This window comes from Falco cherrug, chromosome W (genome assembly GCF_023634085.1).
Source record: "Falco cherrug isolate bFalChe1 chromosome W, bFalChe1.pri, whole genome shotgun sequence".
Taxonomy (NCBI): domain Eukaryota; kingdom Metazoa; phylum Chordata; class Aves; order Falconiformes; family Falconidae; genus Falco; species Falco cherrug.
This window is the reverse complement of record NC_073719.1, coordinates 17,003,918-17,024,455: the sequence shown is the minus strand read 5'-3', so window position 1 is coordinate 17,024,455 and position 20,538 is coordinate 17,003,918. Positions and strand designations below refer to the sequence as shown.

Here is a 20,538-nt window from a genome sequence, read left to right as displayed (position 1 = left end):
TGGGCGTGGTGGCCTGCTTCTTGTAACAGGGCTCTTGAGCAATATGAGTGTTGGGATGCGGAGGGACCTGCCACAACACCCTGCTCTCTGCATCTGCCTTGCTGGGGAGATTGCAGCATCTCTCTGAAGTGCTAATGCTTATTTGTGGGTTGTTCAGCAGCTCTCGGGTGCCTGCTACAGAGAAAGTGTCCTGGCTGCCACCAAGCTGGGTTAATGTTCCTCTTGTCCATAGGTTGTTAGCCACATGCTCTATAAAGACATTCAGAAGTGCCCGCTCTAGTCTAATTCCTCAGTGTACACTCCTAACTTTCTCTTCTCTCCCATTCCTGTGCAGAGGGAGTGTATTTCTATCCATATTGGCCAGGCTGGTGTCCAGATGGGCAATTCCTGTTGGGAATTATATTGCCTGGAGCATGGGATTGAGCCAGATGGATTCTCCCCCAGTGAATTCCCAGGGCAAGCAGACTCTTCCTTTGGGACCTTCTTCAGTGAGACAGGATCAGGGAAGTATGTACCCAGGGCAATATTTGTTGACCTAGAGTCTACTGTCATTGGTAAGTCATGGAAGGTCTCCAAAACTCTTGGGGGTGGGGGCAATAACTTCTCTGTACCTGAAGTGTGGTGTTGGCCACCTAAACTCTTGGAAGCTAGCAGCCTCACCATGTAAAACTGCCTCTAAATTAGTGCAAGTAACTTGGTAGACAGCAGATCTTATGCTAGTGACACTCATGAGATCTCGATCCCCTCCAGATGAGATCAGGACTGGGATCTACCGCACGCTCTTCCACCCAGAGCAGCTCATCAGTGGCAAAGAAGATGCTGCCAACAACTATGCTCGGGGCCACTACACCGTTGGGAAGGAGATCATTGACTCTGTTGTTGACAGAGCTCGTAAAATGGTAAAAACCTTGTGGAGGGTCGTCTGCATAGCGCTCTGGTTGCTTTTGCCCTGGCTGTCAAGAGATGCAATGGGCTGGGTGGCTGGAGTGGAGAGAGGGAGGCAGTGGTGAGACTAAACCAAGCATATCTTGGTTGGCTTGAAAATGCCACTGTGACCTGGAGCAACACAATGGGATGCCTGTGGGTGTAGGTCTTGCTGCTTGGGACTTAAGGGGAAAACCAGGGACTCAAGATGCCCCCAGCTTAAGCAGGAAAAGAAGCAGCTGCGACTTGACTGTCCAGGCAAGAGGGCTTTCCCCTAATGTGTGTAGGGTTTGCTGTGTCAATCCTGATCCAAAATCTTATCCCAAACAATGTCACATCTCAGCTTCTGGATAGTGGCTCCCCTTAGACCTCTCTTCCCTAGTGTGATAGTGTCTGGAGCATAAGGTTTCACCCACACAGACCTCAGAAGTGCTGTGATAACACTTGATTTAAGTGGAAACTTGTAGTGACTTTCAGACTTCTCCTAATCTTCTTGACTGTTAGTATTGTGAGTCTCTCTGACCTAATACGTCACTCCCTCAGGCCAGGCCTCCTTTCCTCCAAAAGTAGAAGATAATGTAAAAGCAGCTTAATTTGCTGTGTCTAACAGATCCCACCTTCTAGAAGTGAGAGGGTTGTGTGTAAGCAGTAAAAAAAAACAAAAAAAACAAAAAAAACCCAAACAAACAAACCAAAACCCACAAACGCCCAAAGACTTGATCTTGATGGTTAAACACAGAACTTTAGCTTAAATCCAAGGACACCACAATAACTCCATTAACTCGGTCCTTCTGGTTCTTTCCCTGGTGCTCCAGACTGAGCAGTGCAGTGGCCTCCAAGGATTCCTGGTCTTCCATAGCTTTGGGGGAGGCACAGGCTCTGGGTTCACCTCCCTTCTCATGGAACGGCTCTCTGTGGAGTACAGCAAGAAGTCCAAGCTGGAGTTCTCTGTGTACCCAGCCCCACGGGTCTCCACAGCAGTGGTGGAGCCCTACAACTCTGTCCTCACCACCCACACTACCCTGGAGCACTCGGACTGCTCCTTCATGGTGGACAACGAAGCCATCTATGACATCTGCAGCCGCAACCTGGACATTGAGCGTCCCACCTACACCAACCTCAACAGGCTGATTGGGCAGATAGTCTCGTCAGTCACTGCCTCCTTGAGATTCAATGGTGCTCTGAATGTTGACCTGACTGAGTTTCAGACCAACCTGGTGCCCTACCCACGGATACACTTCCCGCTCACAACCTATGCACCCATCATCTCTGCAGAGAAAGCCTACCATGAGCGGCTGTCTGTGCCGGAGATCACCAATGCTTGCTTTGAGTTCTCCAACCAGATGGTGAAGTGTGACCCACGCCGTGGCAAGTACATGGCATGCTGCCTGCTGTACCGAGGTGACGTGGTGCCCAAGGATGTGAATGCAGCCATCGCAGCCATTAAAACACGCCGGTCGATCCAGTTTGTGGACTGGTGCCCCACAGGCTTCAAGGTGGGTATCAACTACCAGCCTCCCACGGTGGTGCCTGGGGGAGACCTGGCCAAGGTGCAGCGGGCTGTGTGCATGCTGAGCAACACCACGGCCATTGCGGAGGCATGGGCCCGTCTGGACCACAAGTTTGACCTGATGTATGCCAAGCGAGCCTTTGTGCACTGGTATGTGGGGGAGGGCATGGAGGAGGGGGAGTTTTCAGAGGCCAGAGAGGACCTGGCTGCCCTGGAGAAGGATTATGAGGAGGTTGGAAGGTACTCTGCAGATGGAGAAGATGAGGCTGATGAGGATGAGTATTACTGAACTGCAGTCTGTTCTTAATGAAGTCAGTCCTCTGTCATAAGGCTAAATTGGTTCTGAGTGCCTGGAGGTGCTAAAGGGTTGTCCTGAACAGCAATGCTACTGTTTGACGTATTATACCTTTTCTGCTTGCATAGTTTATGCTCTCATAGTGCACTTCTGTAGCATGGGTGTCTTGAGCTTTATCACACTGCTGTTTATTGGTGAGTGAAGCTGAATAGGTGCCTGACTTAGTGCTGGGGACGCATCCTGCCTAGGCAGAGGATCTGGATTTCTAATCCAGGGGAATGTTGCAAGCTGCCTGCTTTGGCTAAAATGGCAAACTCTTGCTCTAGCTTTTACTGTAAAAGCACCTTTTAATTAGAAATGCACCTGTATACTTCTATGCAACTGTCTTTTTTTTATTATTATTATTTGAATAAAGATTTTCTTTCTCTGAGTTCTTTGGACTTAATGAAGATTTATTCTGTGGGGTGGTCCCTTCTGTGTGGATGTTGTCCTGGGGAGAACAGCAAATGCTGATAAGAGTGTGCTCTGGGCAGGTCATCTGTAAGGATCATCAACAATAATTATTGCTGTGAGGCAAGTGTCTTATATCCTGCAGGGACTTGTCTGTCTGGAGCTGGATGCTGTTCTTCTTGCCACCAAGAGCAGCTTGGAGGAAGCATGTCTGGGAGAACAGGGAACCCCCAGTTTGACCAGTGCCATTACAGGGAGTGGCACCTGGGCAAAAAGTACTTTTCTGGTGGGGCTTTACCTCACCATCTTTGGTAAAGCCTGTTTGTTGCCCGAGCAAGTACTGGCTGGTGGAGCAGTGCTGTAGCTGTAGACTGGGGTCTTGCTCAGGGGTTGGTGCAAGCATGAGCTCAGTCCTGTGCACCTGGGGTTGGAGTTTGCCCTGAGGAGGTGTGCCAGGCCAATGTGATGGAGTGGCTCAGGAGGAAAAGCAATGAAAAGCCTCTGATAAGATATAGAGAAGGAGTGTTCATAAGCCTGTGGGGTAGGAGAATGGCTGGCTCCATGCTGCATGGAGTTATACACCATATTTGTTTGTTGTATACCCACTCCTCATTTTAATGCTGGGTTCTGTCTCAAAGTGAAGTCAGTCTCCCTCTGCCCCAGACCTCCTCCATACCCTGTAGCTACAGCTGCCCCCTGTCCTAATGGGGATGTGATTCTGGAGATGTTCCCAAAGTGATGCACTGGCAGGTACAGCCAGGGATGGTTAGAAGGATGGAGATGTGTTGCTGCCTCCTATAATTGGGAGGTGGAAAGAGCCCAGAGCTCATTGTTAGCTGCAGTTAGCCTAAAAAACCAGGGTGCTGGGAGCATGAATAGACAGTAGATGGGTCCTCCCCTCTACTGTTGGGCTGAAGCCTCCTCTGTGCTCAACTCGCTGCTATGAAATTACCTCAGTGAAAACGTCAGGTATGGCCCACTGCTCTTGGGGAGGGTCATGATCCTGAGGGCTACCACCTTTCCCTGGTGGCTCTATTTCCCACAGCCAGCTAAGGCTGGAAGCCACTGGTCCAATCCCCCAAAAATGTGACAGCAGCCTGGGGTGGACACAAAGCAAGCATCACTCCTGCTTGGAGCCACAAGCTGACCCAGTATAGCTGAGCAAGACAGGAGTACAGCCACACGCTCCTGCAGCTTGGAAAGCAATCAGCACAGCACCAGGGCTGATGTAATTGGAGCAGTTGTTTATTACTGCAATCAATTACTCCAGTATGTCTGTCTGCACAGACCCACTCCTGCCCTCCTATGAATGCAGTGAGAGAGGGAAGGAAAGGATTTTCCTTGGCGAGGGATCAATCCTGTGGCTTTTGGGGAGTCAGCATCTCTGGCTCAATGGCCATAGGCAATGCTTTATCAACTTAATGAGTGGTGGATTGTACAGACCCACGCCGAAGAGCAGCACACACTTCATTGCACAGCTTCAGCTTTATTTTCTCTACCTGTGTGCTGGAATAGCCAAGCTGGTCATAAAAAACCCCACTCCTGTGAACAGCAACCATGGAGCAGCCTGCGGGATCTGCTTCCAGCACATTGCTCCAGCCCATTTTCTATTGTTAATTACTGCTGGGGCAATAGGGGTAGATCACAGGCAATGGGGCAGAGTGGTTCATCATTAGACTAGACTATTTCAGTTGGAAGGGACCTACAATTATGATCTAGTCCAAGTGCCTGACCACTTCAGGGCTGACAGAGTTAAAGAAAATTAAGGGCATTTTCCAAAAGCCTCTTAAACACTGGCAGGCTTCAGGCATCGACCACTTCCCTAGGAAGCCTGTTCTAGTGTTTGACCACACTTATGATAAAGAAATGCTTTCTAATGTACAGTTTAAACCTCCCCTGGTGCAGATTTGAACCATTCCCGCATGTCCTGTCACTGGACACCACAGAGATCAGCACCTCCCTTCTGCTTCACCTCCTCAGGAAGCTGTAGAGAGCAATTAGGTCACCCTGCAGCCTCCTCTTCTCCAAATGAGACAAACTAGATAACTGCCCTGCAGGGAGGAGGCTCAAGGTACACACAGAGCTCTGCCAGAGACTTCTTATAGGGTGTCAGGCAAGTTCCCTCTTCTTCAGTGCTGTTAATCCCAGATCCAGCAGCAACTGCTGCCTCTTGCTTCCATTCCATGGCATGATGCAAGCTGAGAGCTGTGTCAGGAGCAGGTGTGGAGCTCTGCATGGGGCCAGTGGTGATGAGGCTGCTTAGGCTGGGTTGGTCTTCAGCATAGGGTGACACAGTCTTCAGCTGGCTGGGGTACAAACTGCCTCACTCCATCATCGCTTCTGGGTTCAGCTTGTGGCCATCGCACACAGATATGACAGAAAGGAACTTGCTGCCATTGCAAATTGATGAGCCTGAAGCTCAGGAACATTCACAAAAATGCCCTGATGGAGCTGCAAGGCTGTCAAAGCACTGGGCAGGACTGTGCTTTGGCTGCAGAGAAGCACATGTCCCCAAGTGTCCAACAGCCAGACTTTTCCTCCACTCCCAGCACCGGTAAGAGCTGCGCACCAGGCTCTTGCCATACAGCTCTGCATTCAAGAGCTATCAAGCACACCAGAAGATTTAAAATGAGAAGAAAAAAAAATGAAAATAGTACTTTTGGGAAGCAGGAGGCTGACTCTCCACGAATGCAGAGTATTCAGATCCATAGAGTTTAAGCTTTTCCAGTACCATAAAATTAAATGGTCTAGATGCAACCTCAGGCCATCAAACATGGTACAGCTACTCTGGCTGCCATGCCTTCCTCCTGCAGCATTCAGTTTATGGGTAGTGAGATGACCTGCCTTGCCAATGGACCACAAGGAAAACAGACCGTGTACTCCAAAACAGGACCCCTATCCAAGGGCATCTATACTGAGGAGAAGAAAAGTGCTCCCACCAAAAAAAAAAAATAAAAAAAAAATCAAGCAATCGTTACTCAGCTCCTGACCAAGTACCTAGGAGGGGAAGGCAGAGCTGGCATCACCTTGCCTGAGGTACTTTCTGCTTTGTCCACTCTTTTTTTGTTGGTTTTTTTTTCCTCTGGAGGGAGGTTTAGTCATCGCTTCAGGGTCTACATCAGTCCTCTTGAGAGAGGCATTTCCCAACACATAAAACTGCACCTGGTGGGGCCAGGAGGCACAGGAGAGCTCGTTCCCTCTTCTGCAGCCATCACACTGCCAGCTCCACCAGTGTTGCTCCCAAAGGCAGAGGGCAGTTGGAGGTGAGACAGCCCCCAGGATCTACCACTTCCATGACCTTGGGAGACTGCCACCCCCAGAAGCCCAGCTGAGTAATGGCAAGTAGAGACAGGCTTTAATAATAACCACCCCCCTCCACCCTTCCGTTGGGTTGTTTAAACCTTCCTCCAAAGCAAAGGCTGTCAGCCCTTCAATTACAGCCTGACTGCAGATCCAGCTTCCCCATCATATCTCAGCCAGCTCCCTTTCTTGGATCACTTACTGGGAGGGGAGTACCCAGTGGAGAAATAGCCTGCTGTGGTCCAGGGGAGCTGTAGCAATCAAGTTAATTCCCCTTTTTCAGCTTATTAGCTGTTCACAGGGATTCCTGCATCGCTTTTGCTGAGTGGCCATCACCCAGCACAAGAAGGAAGAAGTCTAATGCCAGAAACATCTCCCTGGTTTAGAGCTAGGACATTGTTTGGGTGCTTTCACAGGGCTCTGACAGACAGCAGAGGTATTTGAATTCTCATCTCAACTCCAGTTACGGTTCCAGGCAGGCCGGGGAATGCAGGACATAGATTGCTTTAGCAGGGCTCTGCACGGCAGCAAGGGACCAGGGAAACCCGATCCCACCCCCCTGCTATGCCTTGGAGCAGCAAGCAGCACAGAAAACCCAGAGCTGGCCGTTTCAGCACACTGACAGGGCACGGGCAGCCAGTGCTGAGCACAACCATCACTTCAACGTTCACTGTAACACGGCAGTCCCACCCCAGGGCAGATGGCTCACATCATGCTGTCACCCACCCCAGTTCACAGGGCTCCCCCCAGCATCTGCAAGCAGGAAAGCCCTACAGATAGGACTACAGTGACCAAGGCAACATGGGAACCACCCTGCAGCCACCACAAGCCAGAAGAAGATGTTTTGCTAATCACTATTTATTTAGTCAACTTTGTACATGCATGAGACTTGACCAAAGAGTTGCTTTCAGACAAGCTGTAGAGTTTCTAAGTCACAGTTCCTCAGACCCAGCCCACCAACTCCTTTCCCTGGGAGGGATTGGCAGACTAGGTTACAAAAAGCTTCTTCCAAGCTGCCTTCCCACAGGTAAAAATATTATTCTTCTCCATCTGCTGAGTCCCTTCCAACCTCCTCATAATCCTTCTCCAGCTCCCAATTATAGGAGGCAGCAACACATCTCCATCCTTCTAACCATCCCTGGCTGTACCTGCCAGTGCATCACTTTGGGAACATCTCCAGAATCACATCCCCATTAGGACAGGGGGCAGCTGTAGCTACAGGGTATGGAGGAGGTCTGGGGCAGAGGGAGACTGACTTCACTTTGAGACAGAACCCAGCATTAAAATGAGGAGTGGGTATACAACAAACAAATATGGTGTATAACTCCATGCAGCATGGAGCCAGCCATTCTCCTACCCCACAGGCTTATGAACACTCCTTCTCTATATCTTATCAGAGGCTTTTCATTGCTTTTCCTCCTGAGCCACTCCATCACATTGGCCTGGCACACCTCCTCAGGGCAAACTCCAACCCCAGGTGCACAGGACTGAGCTCATGCTTGCACCAACCCCTGAGCAAGACCCCAGTCTACAGCTACAGCACTGCTCCACCAGCCAGTACTTGCTCGGGCAACAAACAGGCTTTACCAAAGATGGTGAGGTAAAGCCCCACCAGAAAAGTACTTTTTGCCCAGGTGCCACTCCCTGTAATGGCACTGGTCAAACTGGGGGTTCCCTGTTCTCCCAGACATGCTTCCTCCAAGCTGCTCTTGGTGGCAAGAAGAACAGCATCCAGCTCCAGACAGACAAGTCCCTGCAGGATATAAGACACTTGCCTCACAGCAATAATTATTGTTGATGATCCTTACAGATGACCTGCCCAGAGCACACTCTTATCAGCATTTGCTGTTCTCCCCAGGACAACATCCACACAGAAGGGACCACCCCACAGAATAAATCTTCATTAAGTCCAAAGAACTCAGAGAAAGAAAATCTTTATTCAAATAATAATAATAAAAAAAAGACAGTTGCATAGAAGTATACAGGTGCATTTCTAATTAAAAGGTGCTTTTACAGTAAAAGCTAGAGCAAGAGTTTGCCATTTTAGCCAAAGCAGGCAGCTTGCAACATTCCCCTGGATTAGAAATCCAGATCCTCTGCCTAGGCAGGATGCGTCCCCAGCACTAAGTCAGGCACCTATTCAGCTTCACTCACCAATAAACAGCAGTGTGATAAAGCTCAAGACACCCATGCTACAGAAGTGCACTATGAGAGCATAAACTATGCAAGCAGAAAAGGTATAATACGTCAAACAGTAGCATTGCTGTTCAGGACAACCCTTTAGCACCTCCAGGCACTCAGAACCAATTTAGCCTTATGACAGAGGACTGACTTCATTAAGAACAGACTGCAGTTCAGTAATACTCATCCTCATCAGCCTCATCTTCTCCATCTGCAGAGTACCTTCCAACCTCCTCATAATCCTTCTCCAGGGCAGCCAGGTCCTCTCTGGCCTCTGAAAACTCCCCCTCCTCCATGCCCTCCCCCACATACCAGTGCACAAAGGCTCGCTTGGCATACATCAGGTCAAACTTGTGGTCCAGACGGGCCCATGCCTCCGCAATGGCCGTGGTGTTGCTCAGCATGCACACAGCCCGCTGCACCTTGGCCAGGTCTCCCCCAGGCACCACCGTGGGAGGCTGGTAGTTGATACCCACCTTGAAGCCTGTGGGGCACCAGTCCACAAACTGGATCGACCGGCGTGTTTTAATGGCTGCGATGGCTGCATTCACATCCTTGGGCACCACGTCACCTCGGTACAGCAGGCAGCATGCCATGTACTTGCCACGGCGTGGGTCACACTTCACCATCTGGTTGGAGAACTCAAAGCAAGCATTGGTGATCTCCGGCACAGACAGCCGCTCATGGTAGGCTTTCTCTGCAGAGATGATGGGTGCATAGGTTGTGAGCGGGAAGTGTATCCGTGGGTAGGGCACCAGGTTGGTCTGAAACTCAGTCAGGTCAACATTCAGAGCACCATTGAATCTCAAGGAGGCAGTGACTGACGAGACTATCTGCCCAATCAGCCTGTTGAGGTTGGTGTAGGTGGGACGCTCAATGTCCAGGTTGCGGCTGCAGATGTCATAGATGGCTTCGTTGTCCACCATGAAGGAGCAGTCCGAGTGCTCCAGGGTAGTGTGGGTGGTGAGGACAGAGTTGTAGGGCTCCACCACTGCTGTGGAGACCCGTGGGGCTGGGTACACAGAGAACTCCAGCTTGGACTTCTTGCTGTACTCCACAGAGAGCCGTTCCATGAGAAGGGAGGTGAACCCAGAGCCTGTGCCTCCCCCAAAGCTATGGAAGACCAGGAATCCTTGGAGGCCACTGCACTGCTCAGTCTGGAGCACCAGGGAAAGAACCAGAAGGACCGAGTTAATGGAGTTATTGTGGTGTCCTTGGATTTAAGCTAAAGTTCTGTGTTTAACCATCAAGATCAAGTCTTTGGGCGTTTGTGGGTTTTGGTTTGTTTGTTTGGGTTTTTTTTGTTTTTTTTGTTTTTTTTTACTGCTTACACACAACCCTCTCACTTCTAGAAGGTGGGATCTGTTAGACACAGCAAATTAAGCTGCTTTTACATTATCTTCTACTTTTGGAGGAAAGGAGGCCTGGCCTGAGGGAGTGACGTATTAGGTCAGAGAGACTCACAATACTAACAGTCAAGAAGATTAGGAGAAGTCTGAAAGTCACTACAAGTTTCCACTTAAATCAAGTGTTATCACAGCACTTCTGAGGTCTGTGTGGGTGAAACCTTATGCTCCAGACACTATCACACTAGGGAAGAGAGGTCTAAGGGGAGCCACTATCCAGAAGCTGAGATGTGACATTGTTTGGGATAAGATTTTGGATCAGGATTGACACAGCAAACCCTACACACATTAGGGGAAAGCCCTCTTGCCTGGACAGTCAAGTCGCAGCTGCTTCTTTTCCTGCTTAAGCTGGGGGCATCTTGAGTCCCTGGTTTTCCCCTTAAGTCCCAAGCAGCAAGACCTACACCCACAGGCATCCCATTGTGTTGCTCCAGGTCACAGTGGCATTTTCAAGCCAACCAAGATATGCTTGGTTTAGTCTCACCACTGCCTCCCTCTCTCCACTCCAGCCACCCAGCCCATTGCATCTCTTGACAGCCAGGGCAAAAGCAACCAGAGCGCTATGCAGACGACCCTCCACAAGGTTTTTACCATTTTACGAGCTCTGTCAACAACAGAGTCAATGATCTCCTTCCCAACGGTGTAGTGGCCCCGAGCATAGTTGTTGGCAGCATCTTCTTTGCCACTGATGAGCTGCTCTGGGTGGAAGAGCGTGCGGTAGATCCCAGTCCTGATCTCATCTGGAGGGGATCGAGATCTCATGAGTGTCACTAGCATAAGATCTGCTGTCTACCAAGTTACTTGCACTAATTTAGAGGCAGTTTTACATGGTGAGGCTGCTAGCTTCCAAGAGTTTAGGTGGCCAACACCACACTTCAGGTACAGAGAAGTTATTGCCCCCACCCCCAAGAGTTTTGGAGACCTTCCATGACTTACCAATGACAGTAGACTCTAGGTCAACAAATATTGCCCTGGGTACATACTTCCCTGATCCTGTCTCACTGAAGAAGGTCCCAAAGGAAGAGTCTGCTTGCCCTGGGAATTCACTGGGGGAGAATCCATCTGGCTCAATCCCATGCTCCAGGCAATATAATTCCCAACAGGAATTGCCCATCTGGACACCAGCCTGGCCAATATGGATAGAAATACACTCCCTCTGCACAGGAATGGGAGAGAAGAGAAAGTTAGGAGTGTACACTGAGGAATTAGACTAGAGCGGGCACTTCTGAATGTCTTTATAGAGCATGTGGCTAACAACCTATGGACAAGAGGAACATTAACCCAGCTTGGTGGCAGCCAGGACACTTTCTCTGTAGCAGGCACCCGAGAGCTGCTGAACAACCCACAAATAAGCATTAGCACTTCAGAGAGATGCTGCAATCTCCCCAGCAAGGCAGATGCAGAGAGCAGGGTGTTGTGGCAGGTCCCTCCGCATCCCAACACTCATATTGCTCAAGAGCCCTGTTACAAGAAGCAGGCCACCACGCCCAGCTGCTGAATCTACAGTACATGGTGGCTATCAGGTCCAGCTGCTCATGGTTTCTTCTCTTTGCTTTGCTGATCCTGCCTTGGGGCAGGAGACAGGGCACAGACAGCCTTCCCAGGTACTGTATCTGGTGCTCTCAGCTGCAGAGGAGGGAATGATTCAGCCCAGCCAGCCTTAGGCAGCAGTGGGAACACTCCCACCATGCTCCTCCCAGGGAGGTACAGGCAGACTTCTCCCTGCTCAGACAGCAGCAGCAGCCCTCTGCTTCTCTCTGATGGGAGAAGCCAGTGCTGTTGAGCTTCAAGAACTGACTGTCAGAGTAGTTTCTCATCTCCATTTAGATTAGATACAGCTATGCAGGATCACCGATTAGAGACAGCTGGAGAGAATCCAAGCAAGAGAGCATTTCTTCATTACCTCCATACAAGACTAGTAATTGCCCCATAAAGCAACTGCTCTTGGCTTGGCTAGAGAGGAGTCCCTGTACAGAAAGTGTGGTTGTGCTGTTGAACTCCTTGACACAGGAGGCTGTGAAACCCAGGCTTTTGGGCTCAAAGAGACTGGACTAGAGACTTCTACTGAGGCTTACTAAGGGAAAAAAACCACGTCCATTTCAAGAAGCCCTGAGCTACAAGATAAGAAAGTGTCAGATGGGCTTACCCAAACCTTAGTCTGCCTTCACCATCTGCTTTTAGCTGTGGCCTAGGCAGGACACTGCACCAGCACAGCAACTCTCAAGTTAACTTCTTGCAAGAAGCCTGGCACAGCAGGACCCCTACCAAGCACAGACACAGGGCAGCAACATCCTCCACTACAGCAGAGGGTCCTGCCCTGAGTGTTGATGTTTAATACAGCAGCCCTCAGCCACCACCACTGCACTTCTCTTCCTAAAACAGTCCCAGGACAGCCTTAGCCACCCCCAACGCCAAGGACAGAACAGGGATGCTGAACCAGTCTCCACAAGGAGAGACCTTCATCCCCTGTTCCAGGTCTGCCCCAGCCCCACAGCAGCACCAGATGGGCACCTAGCTCAGTCATGTATTGAATACCACCAGCAATACCTTCAAAATATCTTCACACAGAAGGATAAACAGGTCTGAAGGCATTTCAGCAGAGTAGCCCTCCCTAGGTCAGGAAGAGGGGGACACCAACATTTGCAAAGCCAACCCAGCACTGGACATGCCCAAGCACAAGCTCTGCGCCTTTAGGAACCCCTTGTCCAGGGCTCACATGCTCCCCCATACCCCACAACCAGTTTTACACCCACGGAAGCACACAGCCAGGGGCAAAACATCTCACTGGGAAAAAAAAGCCATCGCCAGCCTCACCCTCCTGCGGAGCCAGGCAGGACCAGCCCTGACTATCAGAGAGCAGACCCACAGCTACTCACCATTGCTCCAAACCTCCAGGACCCCTTACCACACTTAGAACCACCTCCCTGAGAGCACACCCTATCTGCCTCCCTCTTGGGCTTTTTATAGAAGGTAGAGCTGGGCTCTCTGCTAGAGGGGTCCCTCCTGTTCCCTCCTTGTGCAGCCACCTGCTGGCAAAGGGTTCAGGTGTTTCTGCTCCAGGAGGGATAGCCATGTGGGGTAATCAAGGTTCTTTGAAGGATTTGCACCTGCAAACCCATAGAGTTTGGAGTTTCTTTGGCTTTTAAATATTCATTCAGAATTGCTTTCCCTACGATGTCTAAGAGCACTTTCTGTGAAATCAGAAAAGGAGCTTTGAATGGTTATTTTTTGGGGGTGGGGGAGCATGTGGAATTATTTATTTATATATTTAAAGAATTATGCTAATTTTTAAAACTTTCGTTGCCATCCTCAGGGCTGGAAATGTGTTTTCTGTGTTCCATTGCCCTTTTCCAAATGCAAACAGCACGTCTGTTGAATCTCTTGGGGATGGACAGGAGTTGCAGAATGGGGCTCCTGCCCTGGGGTAATGTCATGGGGCTGGGATTGGTTCTCCAGCACTGGTGCCCCATGAGGAAGCCAGGCTCTCCCAGCTCCAGGGCAGTGTTGGCCCATCGAACGCAATCCAGCTGCCCTGGCTGTGCCTGAACTTTGCAGCATCCCCCTTTCCTGGCCCCAGGCCATTGACAGTGCAGAGAGTGGAGCTCTCCCCAGCCTGTCCCGTGGAGATGGGCCTCACTGCCAGAGGGGAATGTAGGACCTGTGTGGTCCTGGAACACTGGTGGAGATGGGACTTTTCTGTTCCTCAGTGTCCCTTCTCTAAGATAGGGATAAGAGCTGTTAGGTGGCAAAAATTCATCAGAGATGCTGAGGCTGTTCTGTGATGTGGGGCTGATGGATGTCTGGGGGGACTTGGGACAGACAAGGAGAGAGGTGACAGTATATGGCATAATGCCAGGACTGAGGGGCACCAATGTGACCACCACTTTGCAAATGGACAATGGTTTTATTCTCCGTGCAGCATATAAAAAAGCAAAACCTCACGGACATGGGATGTCTCAGAGGCCAGAAACACAAGTTGTAAAATCTGATTTAGACTTAAGACATGGGGATGGGCTTTACGGGACCTACTAAGTCTCGTGGTCTGGTGCCCTGGATATGGGTGGTTTACCCTCTGCCCTACCACCTCTCTTGGGTTCAGTGGGAAAGTTGGGGTCTTCTAAGAAGAGGAACAGAAAATGGGACTGCCCCAGGGCACAACTCACAGAAAATGGTCAGGAAGGCAACAGTCCAGAGTCACAGCAAAAGCACGTGAGAGGGACATAGAGCAGAGCAAATCACCCATCCAGCAGCCAGTGGGTCTGCGGCTGAAACTGGGGGCAGTTTCTTATCCTTCTTCAAATAATTGGGTTGCTTTTGCATCTTTATGTGCTCCTATTCATATCACAAATCGTGTTGACAGAGTTCCATGCAGAGCTCCTGGGTGGCCGGGGGTAGCCCTGTTCCTGGAAGAGTTGGTTACAGCTGGCCCGGCTCAGAGCAGGACCGGACATCCCAGGAGTGGGACAAAACATTCCAAGAATGGGACAGGACATCCCAGAAGCAGGCTTTGATGCCACCAGGGATGGCTCCCTCTAGGTGTATCTGCAGCCTGAAGTGCATCTCACCACCCTGCTTAGGGATCATCTCCTGATATAACTCTGCCATGTTCCCTTGCTCTCTGTCCCGAGGTGCATGGGCAAACTCTGCCTGTGGTTGCTGCTGGAAATCATCTTGGTTTTTTTAGCCAAGACCCCATGGATGTGAGTGTGGATACCTCCTTGCACAGTGGGAGTGCATTTTTGGCCAGATGCTTGATGCCCATTGAGTTACACTGCCTGAATCCCTTCCTCAGCCAGATGGGCATGGGACCTCCTTGATCCCAGGATGAGGTTCAGGATCTGCTGTCCTTGGGGGCTGTCTAAATCACTGCAGCATCTCTGGTTTGCTCTGGTGTGGGTGAAAGAAGCCTCTGAGCATTATCATGTGGAGGAGGAGAAGGAGGACGAGGGCATTCCTGGAGGTCTGGGAAGAGCTGGCTGCCTGGGGTAAGGATTATGAAGAGACTGGAGGGGACCTGGCAATGGAGGCAGGCAGGTATGTTGTGAGTGTGCAGCAACTGTGCACCCATGCCTGAGCAAACCTCTCTTTTTGAGTGCAATACCAAGACTTCCTGCATGAAACGGCAGGAAAGACCAAATCCTCACCTGGCTTTTACAAAACTGCACATATCACCCCAATCAACAATGATGTCTTTTCCAAGCACAGCAGCCTTGGCTCTACATGTTCCCAGGCACAGATGGGTGCTGATGGAGATTTCAGTGCTCCTATTTCTATCCAGCTTCCTCAGGAAATCTGGCTCCTCCAACATCTGCATGTGTTTCAGCCCCTCCAAGCAACCCCTGGTCTCGCCTGGCAGAGGTTGAGAAGGAGGATTAATTTTGGGAGGGTTCGTCCAAGCCAGTGCCGGGTGTGTGTGAGACTCCCTGGCGGGGATGCAGCTGGGGATGGAGGATCTCTGCTTTCCCCATCACTCACTATCAGCTGGTATCTGCTGTCCCTGTCTCAGCTTTGCACGTGCAAGCACAGCCTGGTGCCAGCAAACACCTTGGCTCATCTGCTTCCGTGGTGTCACTTCAATGTTAATTGCCTTCATTAAAGGGGATCAGAAGCTCACTGAGCTCACTCAGCGTGAGCCCCAGGCGTGTGATGTTTTGATTTCCAGGCACCAGTGGGGCTGAGATATTCCCATTGTCTAACCTGGTGCTGGAGAAGGACCTCAAAACCAGGGATGGTGCAGATCCCCATGGCAGCTGGTGGGGGACAAAAGCCTGTTCCCAGCCTGGACCAGTGCTTTACTGGAGCTCACCGGGGAGCACAGGGGAAAGTCTTTTCAACTTTCTGCTCAGAGCAATGATTTCTCCCTCGGCTCTGAGCAAATCCCTGTTGCTCCTTGCTGCCCAAGGTTACTCTAGACATCTCTGCACCAGAAAAGGCTGAACTCTGACAACCTGGGGCACCTCTGGACAACCCCACAAAGGAACGAGAGTATGTCCAGCTGGGTGCCCAGACAGGTCTGACTTTGCTGTACCCTGCTTTGCCTGACCAGATGTGAGTGGGCGTGTGTGCCTCAGTTTCCCTGGGTGTAAAATGGGGACAATGCCTATGTCCTGCTGAACGAGAGCTCAACATACCAGTGGGGGATAGATGTGTAGGGTGTTGGGCTATAAAAATGTATAAAGCTATATACATAAAGTGTACTTAAAGGTCAATATAGTGCAAGGCTACAGCGGATTGCAACAAGGAAAGACCTCGCCTGTACAGCCTTGGAGCTGAGGCAGGAGGAGGCCATTGCACAGAGATGCTGTGGGCATGTTGGTGGGTCGTCTGCTGGAGATGTGTGCTATGAGAGGAAGATGCTGAAGGGCCTGGTGTACTCCTTTTTTTTTGTTTTTGCTTTTGGGGGTTGGGTCCTGAGTCCCTGGTCTGTGGATCGTCTAGGATCCTTGACCACCTGAGCATGGGCTTGCTGGGGCCGAATTCAGCTGTGTTGCCTCCTCTGGGTGCTTGGTGGGGCGGCGAGGAGATGCCTCCACCTACATCTCCTCAGATGGAGCTGGTGAGTCCATCTGCCAACCCTTCAACTGGAGATCTATCCCCTCTTAATGTCCCCCCGGAGTGCTCTGGCCATGCCCTAGATGGAGCTGGTGGGAGCTGCTTTGTTGCTTTTGATAAACATCTTCTGGGAAAGAAAGGCCAAATTCTCTCCATCTCCCATGCCTGCTACATGCAGAGATGGAGGTCAGAAGATGAAGTTTCATCTTGGAGCGGGGCTGGGAGGTGAAGAGAATGGCAGATTTAGAGGAAGGGATAAATAGTCTAAGGTGAAGGGGTGGGAGCTTGGTGAGCTGGGCTTCAGTGGAAGGTGGAAAAGAACAGGGTGAATGTTTGTGTTGTTGAATGTTGAAGTCTGCGCATAGGGAGCTGAAGCTCTACCAACTGAAAAACCGGTACAGAGGTCTACCAGGAAAGGCAGAGTGGTGGGAAAGGTGGGCAGGGATAGACTGGGCAACATGGACAGACCCCATGAGGTGGATCTGGAGCAGCCAGGGAGGCACCTGCAGCTCTTGGGGTCCAGACTCACCTGAGGCCGTGGGGTGGCCCTGACCAGTGCCAAGTGATGACTTGGGAACACTTGTGAAGGGCCATGTGGATCGGAAGGTTGATGCTGTCCCAGCTGCAACTGCTGAAGGTGCTGGTGGGGAAAGGAGTGGTTGTAAAACAACCTTAAAACCTAGAGAGTCCCCAGAAGGGGAAACTGGGAAATTCCTCTTGAGGTCCCCTGCCCATTCTTGCTTTTCCCTTTCCAATGCAGTAATGATTGTGTGTAGGGACAACTTGTGTATGGAGAATTTGGGAGGGAGTAGGGTCTGGATGGTGGTGGAGACAGGGCCATGAAGTTGAGCTGGAGGGAGGTTTTGGAAACCCAGTGGGCCCAGACAGGCCTGATCGAGCACCCAGTGGAGGCGATGGGATAACAAAGCACTGGAAACTCAAGAGATTGTAGCTTTAATTAGAGACCTTCCTGAGGCAATGCGTCCCTTTGCCCTGCTGCAGACACAAGCCTCTTCCCCGCGCGTGGAAATGTCCAGGAGGAGGGATGGAGGAGATCAGGAAGGAGAGAAGGAGGAAGAAGAGGTATGAAAGTTAGGTAGCTCTATGGGTCAAAAATATACAACACTGATATCGTACACGGCCATCAGTCCTGTCTGGCCAGCAAGCTGGGGCCAGGTGGTGGCCCCTTGCAGCCAGCCCAGCTCTGAGTCCCCCCTGCCCTGTGGGGGGTCACTTCCGCCACCCGATTTGGGCCACGAGGTGAGCATTGGCGGCGGCCTTTGCCCGCAGGTTCTTGGCTTTGGCGATGTTGAAGAGAATGTTCATGATGTTGGTGGGGACGTCGAGGGAGAGGGTGACCTTGGTGCGGCGGTCGCTCTTGGCCCGGTTTTGGTACGTCTTCCCCTTTACCTGTGCCTGGAAGACATATTTGTAATGGCCTTCACCTGGGAACGTCCTTTTCCCCATCTCTTCATCCACCGCATCCTCCCCCACCTCCTCACCTGACACCTCCTCTGGCGATGGCAAGTCGAAACTGCGCTTGTCCAAGATGGTGTTTTCTTCTGGGCGGCTCTTCTGGGCTTCAGCAAGGGCCGCATTAAGGCAGCTGAAGATAGAGGCGGCGCTGTAGAGGTGGAGAGCTTGGCCAGTCTCGGCAGCACAGAGGAGGGCAAGGAGGAGCAGCAGCCTGGTGTGGGCCATTGTGGTGGCCTGCCCAATGGAGAGAGTGAGGGGAGGGCAGAGATGGGCATGAGCATCCTGCCGGGCCCAGGATAGAGCACCATTGTCTCCCCATCCTCCCACATCCCATAGACCTGGGTCCCTCTCCCAGATTCTGCACTCTTGGTTTCACCTCCCAGGTCTCCCCCATCCCCTCTAATGGTTAGGACAGGTGGGTGGGAATCAGTTGTCCTGGGGCCTCCTCCTCCAAGGTGCAATCCCCCAGCCCTTGGTTTTGGGGTGCTGGGTGGGAGGTGGAATGTCCAAAATGCTTTGCAAAGCTGCAGTCTCCATGAAGGAAAGGATTTGGCCATCCATTTGCTGAAGCACCAGTGCCTGCTGCAGGAGAGACGGTTTCTACTGTGGGTACCTCCTTGCCTGGAGGAATCTCATTGCAGCCTCCCTGCAGCCCTCTCTACCTTGCTAACTCCTCCATGGAGTAACTGTGGGTACCACCAGGTGCTGTAAAGGTGGGTTTTCCTTTCAGCTCCTCTCTGGTCAGTCTGAAGCCACCAGAGATGTTTCTGTGCTCTTTGAAACCAGAACTTGCCCTTCCACCTGTTCACAAAACTCCTTCTGAAAAGGGCATGAAGAGTGGGGGACAGTCAGCCCCAGTGCTGGAGGTGTGATCTGCCACCAGTCCACTGTGATGGCCCCATGTCCCTTCTCCAGCCCTGACCCTGGGTGCTCCAGGGCTGCCTGTTACCCCATGGCTCCATGCCCAGGACCCCCCTCCACCCTGCGTTCAGGATGGGCTGCCCCATCTGATGGCCCATCTAGGGTGCAGTCCCCCTGTGGACAGCCCTGCCTGGGGACCTGGGGCCACCTCCAAAATAACATCATAGCAGCGTCACTCCCTGCTTGAAAGACAGTCATTTCTGGGCCTTGAGGGGGACTGAAAACCTTGGGATAACCCTCCTGCTCCACAAAACCTCCCCATCTCTGAGTCCTGTCTCTCCCAGAAGCGACCCATTGCCCTGTATACCCACCCGAGCATTCAAAAAGACCACCGAAAAGGCCACAGGGGATCTCATGGTGAGGGTCTTTGCCCCTGTCGAGGTCAGAAAAGTGTCCCTGGGGCCAGCCCTGAGGGCACATGGCCCCTCCAAGCGCCTGGAGGTGTGCTGGCATTCCCGATCTTCAGACCCCACCTTGTGGCAAGGGCATCGCATGGCAAGCCCTGGCCAGGGGACAGTCCCCGGGGGTGCAGGGCCCTGCCTGGGGCTGGGGTTTCATCACTGATTTGGGGTCACGAACTGCTAATTTATTTCCCATGGGGACAGGAGTGTGGAGGTGTCAGGGAGGCTGGGGAAGCCCGTGGGAAGTTCTTTCAGAGCAGGATGGCTCCCTTGGGTCTCCATGGATGTCTGTGTCTTTGGGGATGGAGTATGTGCATCTTCTGGGTATGGAGGCTGTGCACCACTGCATAAGGGGCTGCTGGGTGGGGGAGATGTCCTCAGACCCATCAAAATCAAGTCAAATCACTTGCCCTAGGAGTTGTCACCCTGGACCTGCTCTTCTTCCCCCTGAGCCGCGGTCCCTGAAACTGCTGTCACTTTAACTGTCCATCACCGTCCTGTGGAGGGGGAGACTGGGACAGGTTTATCCCCTTAACCCTGCCCTTTGCAGTCCCTCAGAGGGGGAGAATGGGGCAGGTCGTACAGGCAGGATTTGAAGGACCTGTTTAATTTCCACTCCTTTGCCTCACATGCCCCTGCACAAAACCCCACAGAGACACACACACCCCCCCCCCCCAGGCAACAGCCACCCCCTTAACTCTGCCCTGTGTCCAGAAGAGAGACAGAGGACATGCAGCAGCCATGGCACGACCCAGGCAGCACGGGGGAGGAAACCTTTCCCCAGGCACACAGCCCCCATGCAAGAGCAATTCAGGGCCCAAACCTCTCCTTCCTTCAGCCCCAATTCAGACATGTAAACACTGGGACTTAGTTTTTTGCTTGCAAAAGCTTAACAGGATGAAGATCTTTCTCCTACCCCAAAACCTCCCCCTTTGCAGCTGCGTTTCAGCCTCAGAAGGAACAGTCCCCCTCACAAAAAAAAAAAAAAAAAAAAAAAGAAAATCCTGGCAGCCCCTGCTAGCAGGGTGGGTGGCATGAATTTAGAGGCTGCTAAATTTCCCACCCTTGTCTACAACCCCTGCTCTCCCTGGGACCCTGGTCCTGAGCTGCTGGGTGGAGAGG

The 20,538-nt window shown here is 51.6% G+C and overlaps 3 protein-coding genes across 3 annotated transcripts; 1 reads left to right on the top strand and 2 right to left on the bottom strand.

The window, feature by feature from the left end:
* The first annotated feature begins 361 nt into the window (after positions 1 to 361).
* Positions 362 to 2,825, top strand: LOC129734491 (tubulin alpha-3 chain-like). Its single transcript, XM_055698047.1, has 3 exons — positions 362 to 554; positions 751 to 899; positions 1,740 to 2,825. Exons 1-3 carry the CDS (start codon positions 377 to 379, stop codon positions 2,721 to 2,723), a joined length of 1,311 nt encoding a protein of 436 aa, XP_055554022.1. The 5' UTR covers positions 362 to 376; the 3' UTR covers positions 2,724 to 2,825.
* Positions 2,826 to 8,731: 5,906 nt separating this feature from the next.
* On the bottom strand, positions 8,732 to 17,103 carry LOC114014870 (tubulin alpha-3 chain-like). The gene is made up of 4 exons (XM_055698048.1): positions 17,087 to 17,103; positions 11,003 to 11,220; positions 10,658 to 10,806; positions 8,732 to 9,817 (listed from the first exon to the last, which is right to left on the bottom strand). The coding sequence occupies exons 1-4, from the start codon at positions 17,089 to 17,091 to the stop codon at positions 8,834 to 8,836; spliced, it is 1,356 nt and encodes a 451-aa protein (XP_055554023.1). The 5' UTR covers positions 17,092 to 17,103; the 3' UTR covers positions 8,732 to 8,833.
* Positions 17,104 to 17,848: 745 nt separating this feature from the next.
* On the bottom strand, positions 17,849 to 18,319 carry LOC129734497 (urocortin-3-like). Its single transcript, XM_055698057.1, has one exon. The coding sequence runs from the start codon at positions 18,317 to 18,319 to the stop codon at positions 17,849 to 17,851; it is 471 nt and encodes a 156-aa protein (XP_055554032.1).
* Positions 18,320 to 20,538: the final 2,219 nt, after the last annotated feature.